At 40.8% G+C, this 12718-nt stretch overlaps 1 protein-coding gene and 1 long non-coding RNA gene across 6 annotated transcripts in view; one reads left to right on the plus strand and one right to left on the minus strand.

Annotated features, from left to right (window-relative positions):
* The window catches only part of LOC117951120 (transducin-like enhancer protein 1), a 43118-nt gene that overhangs the window by 18940 nt on the left and 11460 nt on the right, over positions 1 to 12718 (minus strand). For 3 of the 5 annotated variants that reach the window (XM_034882663.1, XM_034882665.1, XM_034882666.1), the window contains exon 2: positions 6507 to 6694. In XM_034882663.1, the coding sequence (XP_034738554.1) occupies positions 6507 to 6694 (188 nt within the window). The remainder of the gene's footprint in view (positions 1 to 6506; positions 6695 to 12718) is intronic. The other 2 variants (XM_034882668.1, XM_034882664.1) reach the window with 1 other exon arrangement.
* Positions 2726 to 12718, plus strand: part of LOC117951121 — a 14494-nt gene continuing 4501 nt past the window's right edge. Inside the window, exons 1-2 of the long non-coding RNA XR_004658059.1 lie at positions 2726 to 2856; positions 11236 to 11239. This is a non-coding gene — a long non-coding RNA (uncharacterized LOC117951121). The remainder of the gene's footprint in view (positions 2857 to 11235; positions 11240 to 12718) is intronic.

Raw genomic sequence — 12718 nt, forward strand, 5'->3', positions numbered from 1 at the left:
GTGTGTGTGTGTGTGTGTGTGTGTGTGTGCGTCCAATCTTTCACTGGTGGTGACAGGAGATTAGATGATCAGCCGAATGCGCTACAAATCTGCAGCCTGCCAGCCTTCAGACAGCTCTGTCAGTGCTGCACTGCTAACTGAGCACACGTACACACACACACACACACACACACACACACACACACACAAACTGAAACACACCAACATACCACTTGGAGCATGGAAGCATTTAGGTGTGTGTATGTGTGCTTGTACACACTAAACCAATCTACTTAGAGCATATACTGCAGGCATGTAGGCACACAGAAACAAAACACACACTTGAGCACACACAATGTGTACACCCACCCACACACACACAAACCTGCTGAACAAACACAGGCATGAACACACACACGCTAATGAGAGCCTACAGACAGTGAAGCATCTAATTAAGATCCTGCATTTTGCAGAAATGTGCAGAGTGCCTTTTTTAGTCTCCATGTTGGAAACCGGCTACTGGGTCTTGTAAAAATACCAACTCCTTCCTTTTGAGTGTTTGTTTTTGTTAATACTTTTATTTTCACTATTCCCTCATTGATTATTTAACCTGAGGAACAAAGACATTTTAAAGTTTGTCTTTTATATAAAACACTTGTCCTTTTTTGGTTTGGTTGTTAAAACTGTGTTCACAGACATATAATTCAAAAGACCACTGCTTTGCTTTCACAAAAAAGGCATTAGTGTGAGCAGGACTACAGAAATTGAATTATTCAATCAGTTGGTGCCAGTTCATAAAATAATGATAGACTTTTTTAAAATGAAAATCAGCTGTATAATTTTTCGGTAAACCATAGAAGTACAATGTTTTTCCCACAAGTGTCGGGCAAACAGCACCCCAAACAAGTTAAAGAAAAACAAATTAAAACTTCTCTTTCCACCAGCTAACTGTGTGCCTGGTCTAAACAAATACACACTACAGAGCAGAGGGGGCTCGGGGGTGCAGCTCTAAAACTCAACACTTTTTGAGAAGTGTCGAGTTTGAGAAGCAACTGGAAGACCGTGTGAAGCACTGCGACTGCAGTGACAAGTAAATCTGGTATTATATGATCAGTCAGATTCTCAGTTACTTTATTTTATTGTATATATTTTGTCAATCAAAAATCATGATTTTAGTAACTTGTTACGGTTCTATTAAAACAAGTCCTGTGCTTAGAAACAAACACTGATAACATTTGTTATTGTTCATTTAAGGGTTGTGCAGGAAAATGGCAAGTATGGGACGGTATCAAATACAACACTAGTGAAACACATGTACCTGAGGCTAAAACTAATAACTATTATCATTATCTATTAATCTGTTGTCTATTTGCTTGATTGATCTCTTAATAATATGGACTGTGAAATAGTGCAAATGTCCATCAAAAAGTTCCTTAAGCCTGAGGTGACATGTTATTTTGTCTTACAGTCAACAGCTCAAATCCCAATTTTAAATGACATAAAACAGAGAAAAGCAGAAAATTGTGACATTGATAAAAAACCGAATTTATTGCCCAAATTTGTATTCATTCAGTTTCCAATTAATTAAAACGACCAATTGTGTCAGTGCTACATTTCACAGCAAAAGCATACATCCTGACTACATTGTTATCATTTTCAATGTAAAGACCTTTCCAGGCAAATTACTCAGCACTAACCATTCTGATCCTTAATAATCCTGACATGCTGCTACCAAGTCTGGTTCACCATCAATTCAGAACATTAACTTGTTCTGCAGTCTGGAGTCCGTCTTTGTTTTGGCAAACAAGCATCATAGCTGGCACAAATGCTATACAAATACAGAGCAACCAGCCAGTAAAGAGCACACACACACACAGACAGACAGACACACACAGACACACACACACACACACACACACACACACACACGCCATGTAGTAGCTGCATAGGTGTCGTGCCTTTACAGTGTAAGGACTTAGCCCGCCAGCCTCCAGGTATATGAATGTTCCCTTTACATCACATTAATTATTGATCAACCTTTCCTCTCTGCTCCACTGGAAAAACATTCAGCTTCTCTCCAAGTCTCTACTAAAACACACCCAACCACCGGGGACCCACCTAACTCGCCCGCGTACGCTTTCATCGTCTCTCAAGGTTGTGTACAAGAACACACACACACACACACACACACACACACAACTGGTATCTTATCACACAATAGCAGGCCAACCGTACCAGACTCACTGTAAGAGCAGCTTTTTAATATTTGTTTGACACGCACACAGAATTAAAACAGGCAGAGGTTATAGCATACAAACCAGCACACCAATAAAATGCACACGTAACTATAACCAACCCACAAACCCTCAGCCCTCCCTAAAGCAAATATCATTTCATCATTCGGGAAGTGACAGACGGGCAGTTACACAGAGGAATCCTGACTATTTATCTAATTATATCTATATACATACACCACTCAGCTCTGGTGAACCGGCATTTCTATTAGGAGGGAAATTTAATTTAAAGTGCTCATATTATGCTCATTTTCATGTTCATTATTGTATTTATAGGTTATATCAGAATAGGTTTACATGGTTTAATTTTCAAAAAACACCATATTTATGTTGTACTACACATTGCTGCAGCTCCTCTTTTCACCCTGTATGTTGAGCTCTCTGTTTAAGTTCCAGAGTGAGGCATCTCACTTCTACTCCATCTTTGTCAGGAGTCACACATGCGCACTACAAGCTAGTCGGAAGCAGAGTATGAGGGCGTGCCACGCTAGCAGCTAGGCGAGCATTGTAACGTGCGTTATTAAGTGATGCACATTTGTCACAGAAGTGAAGGCTGGACTACAATAGAGCTGTTTGGAGCAGTGTTTTCTGTAAGAGATGGTAAGTCCCATTGGGGTGGACTTTGGGCTTTTTCACTTTGTAAACCTATTAGATGCACTCAAAAAAAGATATAAAACACAACAAAAGCAAAGGGAAAAAGCCAAAAAGCATAACATGAGCACTTTAATGTTGTTGATGTTAAAAACAGGTTACAAAGTTACAGACATACCGATGACATAAAAAACAAATTTTAATTAATCCATTATCAAAATAATGGCCAATTAATTATCTGCCGATGACTAATCAATTAGGTAAACTTATCCGTTCAGTTTTGCTATTATTATTATTTTCATTAGATGATACACCTATGATGAAAAGTCACAATTACTTTAAAAAGGTGTAAATTGTTCGTTTTATCCAACCAACAGCACCAAAGGCAAAGACATTCAACATAAAACAGTGTGTGTGGCAGTGTTGGCAGCAAGTGCAGAACACACACAAACAAACACACACACACACACACACACACACAAACACACACACACACAAATCCCTTCCCTCCGTCTCTTTCCTGCTTTCTAATCCAACTATCAGAATCCAGCCACCTTCGCTGCAGACAAAATACACAACTAAGCCCTGCTATTTCTAGAGAACATTTATTTGTGTGTGGAGACCATTGGTGAGGCCTGTACATGTGTAAGTATGTGTTAAGCACATGCATCAGATTGGGAGTCTGTGAAAGGGTCAGTGTGTTTGTGTTTTGCTCTGTTTGAGGTCCGAAAGACTAAGTAAGGTCATCGCTAAACCAACTGACCGCTATCTGTCTGGACATCTTCAAAACTGAATTTTTTTAGGTTACTTCTGGAAAGCAAACCGTCCATCTAACTGCTTTTGAGAGTTACTCAGAGTTACTTGCCCTTCAATAGCAGACCAATTGGTTGGGGTTAGGTATTGACCTAGATAAGTTAAGGTTAGGATAGCCAATTGGACAGGGGTGGGACCTTTACCGTTGCGTTACCTTGCATAAGCATGGAAGCCTGGCCAATAGTAGTGTGCGAATGCTATTGAAGGGCAGGTATTGGCGTGATCATAGTAGCAAAAAACTATCGCAAGCGGGGAGGAATGGGGAGAATGACAGCATAACTCTCACTAGTAAAATGTAACAACTTCATTTAGACATTTTTGTCACAGCGTAGGAACACAGTGTTCACGCCAGACAACTGACATCTTGTCCGGATGATTAGAACGTTATATGTAACCAGTGTTGGGTGGAATTAGCCAGCTAGCTAGCCAACTAGTGTACATTAACGTTAGCCAGAGGCAGCTGCTCAGTTCCTCCACTTTTTTGCCGAGACACAGCGTTGACAGCCCCGGAGATGGACCTATCGGTTTAGCCATCTCCCGGAGTTTGCAACTGCCTCAGCAGGGAGTCAAACATAAGGACCACAGGCTCTTTCTGCCGATGTCCCGTTAATTCAGACAACGCTTTTTTGTTGTGTGGTGTCATAGCAATGACAACTACTTGCAGCTCTAAAAAAAAAAAAAAAACACCTAAACCAATCATAGCCCAGTCAAGGTTGGTGTATACATGCAGTGATACCCCAGTTACTGAAGGAGTCTCCGATTTTAACCAGGATAAGATTTAACATTACATGGCGTTTGAGATATCGGGGTATTGCCTTAACCCGAATATAGCAGTTTTTTTTAAAACTGCATGTAAATGCACTGAGTGTCTCACAGCCTGTGGGCTGTTGGAAGAGTGTGTAGGAAGGTTGAACAAAGCTTTCTTGGAAACCTGAAGCCGGCCTGCTTAAACAGCACGCTGTGGTATAGAATCAGGAAGATGCCAAGGGAATCACAAGCTTGCTCTTGCTCTCTCGTGACTCATTTATTGTTTATTTTGCTCGCTAGTCCTCAGCACCCATGTTTGGCAAGTGCCCCAAGTGTATTGTAACTGTAACACTTGGTGTAACGTTGAACGGCTGCTGCCAGCAGAGCTGATCACACCGTCTCAACCATCAGATTCAGGGGTGACTCACGTTCACTGAAAGCCTTATTTGTCTAGGTAAGTACTGCTCAAAAGGTGGTTCACGGGAGCTCTGCAAATATTTTTGTGGGGTGTTTTCAAAAATGGTCACAGTGTGATGACCTTGGATTTTCCACTGATTCACTGATTACACACAAGACATTCTCTCACACCCAGTCAAAGTCAATGTGCATCCAGATGACCAAGATATCAAAAAGAAAAGGAAAAAGCAGCTAAGGATGTGGTTAGTATCACAGCTTCTGCCGTTGGTTATGTTCGTGTGGTACAACTGGATAATAGTCCCCCCCCCCCCTCCCCCAGGTGCTGGCTAAAAACATTCAGAAAAAAGATTAAAAGAATCATGTTATCATACATAGACATGACAACATTTCAACCACAAAGGGTGTTTCTGAGATCATTTTGGTTGAATCATTTTCATTTAGAGGGATTTGGAAAAGATTTAAAGGCACAAGTAATTTTTAGTTTTAGGTCTAGACAATAAAAACAAATAACTCACTGTCCTAAATTGAAAATGTTCATGAATTAATCTGCAACAACCAGTGCCAGAAGTTCAACCAATAGATAACACAACAAACATATCAGAAGTGAACCAACATGATACGACATGGCCGGCTAAATCAAAGCAGGATAACGGGAGAAGAGTAAGGGAGGGGTCGGGACCCTGTGAAGATTTGCCACGAGAACAGAGAGAGAAGGCTGGGACTCCAAAGCCAGCCCAAATCCCACATTTAAAAGGCATTCTGGGAACATTCCATCACATCCAAACACACCCTACAGTAATGCAAAAGAAGAAGCCTGCATATTTTTCATATACTTAAACTTATACATGCATATGGCTTAGTGGTGCTCAGAGCTTGAATGTGTGTGCATGTATGTATGTATGTATGTATGTATGTATGTATGTATGTATGTATGTATGTATGTATGTATGTATGTATGTATGTATGTATGTATGTATGTATGTGTGCATGCACATGTAAGACAGTAGATAAAGCAAGGCCAAATAAATGACGTGTTGTCGGGCAAAATAATTAAACCACAACTCCATGTAAAGTCCTTTGGCAACACACTGCACTGGTCAGCCGGATGCACGTAGGTGCACATTCCTGGTGGATTACTTTGTGAACAGGAAAAAATTCCACTCAGTCGTCCAGATGGAGCATAAAATGATTGTCTTTGTGATAACTTTATAAAGCTGTAAAATCCTCTCTGAGTATTAAAACCACTGTGCAGTGTTCTGATCATTCTGAAATCACATCGATATACCCAAACCAGCCTTCCTGAATCGTAGTTCATCCTCTCACCTGTACCTGACGCGTTATTATGGAACCCACGCAACATCTGAGAAAGGCCTGCCTTTCAATAGCATTCATACACTACTATTGGCAGGCAAGGCTATCCTAACGTTAACCAACGTTAGGTCAATGCCTAACCCCAACTAATCGAGCCGCTTCGTAGGGCGGGCCTCTTATAGAAGTTACGTGGGCTCTCTAATACCGCGAACGGGATACAACACAGTGCCTTGCATTTTTTAAACACAGTGCTGTTATTGGTTTAAATGCCAAATAACACGGAGGGATACACCAGCGCGTGCGCGCACACACGCACGCACACATGCACACAAACACAAAAGCCAAAACACCCACCTGTGGTACTGGGTCTGGAGGAACTGAAACTCCTCCTTGATGCGGTCCAAAGTTTCTGGGTATGTTAGTTTCAGTGACTGGGGCGTCCCCGATGCTGCTGCGGCTGCTGCTGCTGCGGCTGCCACCACTGAGGCCGAAGACCCAGGGGGCGGCTGCAGAGGTGCCTGAGACGAGAAGAATACAGCCAACTTAGGGGGTTTAATAACAGACTCAGTAGTACAGAATAGTTACAATAATTCTTGACATCTGCTAATAAAATTGTGTCAACATCCCAGGGCCAATGGTTGAGTAATTTCTGTGTGATTGGACTAATTTTATATGGTAAAAAAACAAAAGCTTCACTCAAACAGTTTCTTAAAACTAAGAAGTTGCATCTACAAAGAATGTTACAAAACAACCACAGGAAAAAAAGATCTACATGAGCACCATATCTGTTCCTACATGCCAGTGTAACTATAGTGAGGGGCTGTCTATTCCAGAGACACTCACATCAGCAGCAGAGAAAGACGTGAATGGAGCTTGGATGAGAGGGTGGAGAGATACAACAGCCTCTTAGCCAAATGAGCACACTTTTAATTGAAAGTCTGAGTAGAAGAAAGAAATAAAGAAGTAGAGCGGTGGAAGGGATAAAAGTGGAGGAAAAGAACCTCATCAGGGCTCAAGACCCCTCCCAACCCTGTGCATGGTCTTCCGTCTCTGCAGGGTTCAGAGCAATTAGGGGACTACAACCATAGTGGTAATGCTGCAGGACAGGCAGACAAAAGGGGGCTGAGAGCTGGACTAGGAGGGTGGTGGGGGGCTGTCCGTCTGTCAGTCTATTTGGCTCTCTGTCAAAATAACGCAGTGCAGAGGCCAAGGGGGCCTGGGACAGCCGGTTCACAAGCTTCACGATGGTCAAGTATGACAGTGAGGTTAAGTGATAGCCATGTACTGTATTTTTTTGGAAAGTACAGACTACTTATAATATGGCTCTGTTAGTTTATTAAAGGCCATAGTTTTGTCATGGACTGAACCACATTTTGCACTTTTTCCAGCCTGTGATGGGAGGCGTAAAGAGAGAAGGAAGATTGTGGGAGGACATAGTTAGATATACAGTAAGTAGAATGCTAAATCTGATAAAAACCCTTAAACAGCAGAGCAGATGTTAGCGTTGCATTATCTCAAAGATGTTGGTAAATGCATTACAGATCAAGTTACATTTTTATAGATTTGTAACATTTGCCTATAGATTTTCAAAAAAATGTTGCTTATGTGGAGTGGACAGCTGTTACAATGCCTAAATGGAAAAAAAACTGAATGCAGGTCAGTTTTTTTTTAGCCTTTTTTTCTTTACCTTGGACAGTTGCAAAAAAATATTTCTCCAATGTGCATCTGTAACTTGTAATCTTTGTTTGATGTCCTAGACATCAACCATGATTACATTTAAGATGTTCAAGGCATCTCCATGTTGTGCCTACACAGCACCTACAGTTCATACATGTATGTGTAGGGAGACACGTATGTCCACAGGTGCGTATATACAATGTCGGGTGTACATAGGGGGAGAAAACGAGGAAGGTGTTTTAGCGGGTGAAACATCAGAAGAGAGGAAAGCAAATACTTAGGAAAGAGGATGGAAGTGTGAAGAGAGTGAGAGAGAGAGAGAGAGAGAGAGAGAGAGAGAGAGAGAGAAAGATCTAAGTTGAATAGAGGAGAGGTCAAAGTAAAAGATAAGATGGGTGGAAAGACATAACATGTGTGAAACTAGCAAAGTGAGATAGTTGGTAAAGTACAGAAAGTGCAGGAGAAAACAGAATGTGTTTTGAAAGGAGATGGAAATAAGAAAAAAAGGAAAAAGAGACTGCAACGGACCAAAACAGAGGACAGGAAAGGGGCTGTGGCCTCATTGTTCCTCTTTCTAACAAGCTGCTCTCAATCTGTCGGCCAGATCCCCCATTCTAGAGCACACACACTCAACCCTTTTCCTTTATGCACAAACCCACCTTTACACACACACACACACACACACACACACACACACTCACTTACAATTCATGGGGGGAAAATGAGCACCAAGGCCATTTTCTTAGAGGATGGAAGGAAGAAGAAAGAGGAAACTATCCTTCTCTCCCTTAATGTTTAACATGTTTTTATGGTTTTCGATTTGAACATGTGAACAGAGAGGAGAGGGAGCATCTTCCTCACAAATGGAGGCACATGTGAGGCAAGAGAGAGTTGTTTTTTTATTTTCTGATGTTCAAGAGAAAAGGAATTTTTTTTAGGTAGTAGAAACCGCTGTCTCTCTGCTGGCTCAGCCACTTAGGACCTTACGCACAGCTCCAGACTGCTGGTTAGGTTTGTTATGATGATTCAAACCAGACGAGACTGGGCGCACAAGACAGATGCTTTATTGGCAAAGCATTGATCCTATCCCTGCATACATGACCTCTGTCCTCCTACTTACATTTCCTATGAACCATTGCTATTAGTCTTTAGGCAAACAGCTGAGCAGGCTTTAAAGTGAGAGGTCGGGTCTTTAAGCTGAACTGGTGACCTCCGGGAATGGATCCTCCCTATTCTCTGTATACTGAACCATTTAATCCTACTGACATTTTACAGTAATGCTTGCAAATATTCTGAATGATCATTATTACCTGTTATTTATTATGTTGTAATCGTAGGCTCTGTGTGTGTTTTTTTTATTAGTTGGTTATTAGCGCTTTGTTCTGTTTATCTTGTTTGTATATCTGCAAAGTTTCTTTGTTGTACTTTGTTTAGGACCCCCTTGAAAACAAGATGGTAAGTCACAAGGGCTTATTCTAATAAAAGAATTTCAAAGAAAAAGGAGCTAGGCTGGGATCCTCACCTGATAATCCTACACTCAGTTATTCCCTCCCTCTCAGACGTGTCCTGGGCTTGAGAGCAAACGAGACACACCGTCTGCCCTTGAACAAAGCTTACATACGCTGAAAATCGCTGTTACACAATTACAGACTAGATCTTCCTGTGGCTCATACAATCACAAAGTCAGGTTCTGTAATACTGGGGAAAGATTGCATGGGGAAGGAAAGATTTTCTATGATATGATTTGAGATCATCTGATTCTCATCTGTTTAGATAAATTAGTGGGGGGGGGTGTTTACAGGCCCCCCAGACGTTATGACCTGTTCTGCTGCAAAAACCCTGTTAAGAAGAACTAAAGGCTACAGTTTGGGGGTTTACGGTCACCTGTTGCACAAGCTAAATGACACCCAATAGGTCGCTGTTACATCAGATGTATAGGCACGCAGACACATGTTCACACTAATCTCTCTCTCTTAGTCCTTGAAAAGGCCAGAGTCAATTGCAATGATTAAATGCAGACCTTTTGATGAGGGGATGAGAGAGAGAGAGAGAGAGAGAGAGAGAGCGTGAAGGAGTCATCTATGGGAATGAAATTATTTAAATCAGACCTCTCCTTCAGTGGGATAGGAAACAATCTAATAAAGATGTTTTGAACATGCTAACTGGGTGAGAAACAGCTAAACACAACCCATAGCACTATGCTAGGAACATAACAGATCAGGTTATATCTCAACACATGCATCATATCCAAGGTGACATGCAAAAAAAAACATGAATGTGAAGACATGTGCACAAACGGACGTATGAGCACAATGAAGAAATGATGCAGAAAAACAGCATCCGTGGACAATTCTGATGTGAAGGGACCATTAACAGTGTGGCATTCCCTGAATGAAATCATTCCTGTTTTCATTTGAGTCACCACTAATTACACCGCAAGCAACAAACCACTATTACCTCACATCCTTGCTCTAACACCGCTACCCTCAAAAAAACATGTGCACACACACACACAGACGAGACAACACGCCCACACATGCCCACTACAAACATTAAGTGGATGTGTGCACGACTAAGTTTTCCAACAAGTATTTACAAGCACACATGCACTTCATTGTATCGACACATGTAGCTCCCACGTCAAATATAAATGGGAATCTGCAAGAAGTGACTCAGTCCTTACGAACCACGCTGAACCACAGTGATGCATAATTTTCTTATGGAGCAGAAATGGGTCCATCAGTGTTATTATGTGGTTGCGTGACCATAAAAAATATTAGGTTAACTTTAAAAAGAACCCTCCTGTCTTTTTTGTACGTCTGCAGGGGATGAGCGGAGAAATGGGTTTCTCTTGGATTACGTCTTTAATTTCCCTTCCCTTTTGCAGTTTTCACCACTTAAAATGTGTTTTTCACATAGACTTCTCTTTATTGATCCTTTTGGGAGGACTCTCGTGAGAAAATTAAAAATTCCAGCAGCAGTTTTAGCATGAAAAAAAAAATAGATAAAAAAGACCGTATAACGACAACAAAATAACAGTAATAATAATAATACAACAACAACAACAACAAGAACATTTGTCAAATAAAGACAAAAAAGACAATAACGTGTAGCGAAAAGACAAAATTCTTCCAAACTATTTTATACACAAAGCTCCCACTACTTTGTTATGGTTGCCACGTTCTTGTTTCTTTTCTGCTACATTGCCTTCATTTTAAATCCTGAACACTAATTGTGCCCAGCTTTGGCCAGAAAATCTAGCTTGTACTAAAATTTTACTGGAAGCTAAAGAAAGTTTAAATTCAACGTAAAATTGTCGTGTTCACACAAAAACAAGACTAAAGGCAGACATGCAGGTCTGTGAGACCGTTCTCACTCCCCGATGTGAGTAGAGTGCGGATGTCAGTTGTGTATGCTCAGATTTAAATGGTTTACGGCATAGCGTGTCATACTGAAATTTGTGAAATCCATGAATCAAACTTTTGTCATTACAAACAATAACGGCAGATGGAAATAATTTCAAATATGTTTTAGCTACTATGATTGTTTGATTGCTAACGTTAGCTGAAAACGCCATTCAACTGACAGCCTTTGTTGTGTTTGATTGCTAGTTTGTAGCCAGCTGTGAACGAACTACGTAGGTGGATTTCTATTGTATTGACATTACAGAAGTCTCTAGTTAGCATCTTGTAGGCTACTTGTTGCAAAGTGACGCACGCGCAACTCACATCTGCACTTGACTCACATTGGGTAGATTGGGTAGATTAAGATAAATGCTAACGTCAACATCCTAACATTATCACAGTGACGATGCTAAGCAGGCGTAAATTTCACTAAGTTTATCATCTTAGTTAAGTGTTATAGCATTCAACACTAATTAGCACCCAGAGTACAGCAGGGGCTCATGGAAATGCCATTAGTTGTACGGGTATTTGGTCAATGTCATTATCAATTTTAATGGCAATCCCACCAATAGCTGCCAAGACATTGAAAAAAAAAAAAGTGAACCTCATGGTGGTGTAACAGGAAAAGACAATGTAATTAGGATTCTTCCTCTGGGCACCGTGAATATATTATATTTTATCTTAATTAATCAGCCAATAGTTCTTGAGATATTTCAGTCTGCAGCTGGAACAGTTTACTGCCATCCTTCCAACCAGAAATGTTTGGATTTGCAGTTTTGTATTTGTTTAATCGGAGCACTGTCTCTGTCGTTCTGTCTCTGTCGTTCTGTCTCCTTTAGCTGGGAAGATGCTGTGCTGCTGCCTCCCTTCATTTAGTAGCTCGGCCCATTAGTCAGGCCACTAATTACACTGCTTACCCTCAGAGTCAATCATCAGAGTGAACACCCACCAAGCTCTCTCTTTCCTCTCTTGCAGTGACAGTAGGTCTAAAAACCAAGAAAAGGTATTTCTGAATGTGTATGTCTGTGTCCTCCCCCCCCTCACCCTCTGGGGGCCATAAAAAAAAAAATGTGCCTAACAATGGCACTAGATTAAAAAAAAAAATCAGGGGGTCAAAAATGATTTGAAAGGATCATTTTGAGAGCATGGACAAATAAAAAAAAAAATCTGATTTTCTTAGTGTTTAATGTAATTTTTCTGTTTTGTATTAATTTTGTTTGCAGTTTGTTACTGTATGTCAAAACTATGATGCTGCTGCCTTGGACAGGACTATCTTGTAAAAAAGATTCTGAATCGCAGTGAGACTATTTCCTGGTTAAATAAAATAAAAAAAAAGAACATGTTAATACACTGTCCTTTCTCAAAAGCATTTCATGGGAAAGCTTCTTATATATAACAAATTATTCAAATACGACAACATTCAGCGATGATTTGCATTGTTAAAGCGGCTTGCGGTGGGGAAGAAAAGACACAGGTTTATTGCCC

This window comes from Etheostoma cragini, chromosome 9 (genome assembly GCF_013103735.1).
Source record: "Etheostoma cragini isolate CJK2018 chromosome 9, CSU_Ecrag_1.0, whole genome shotgun sequence".
Taxonomy (NCBI): Eukaryota; Metazoa; Chordata; class Actinopteri; order Perciformes; family Percidae; genus Etheostoma; species Etheostoma cragini.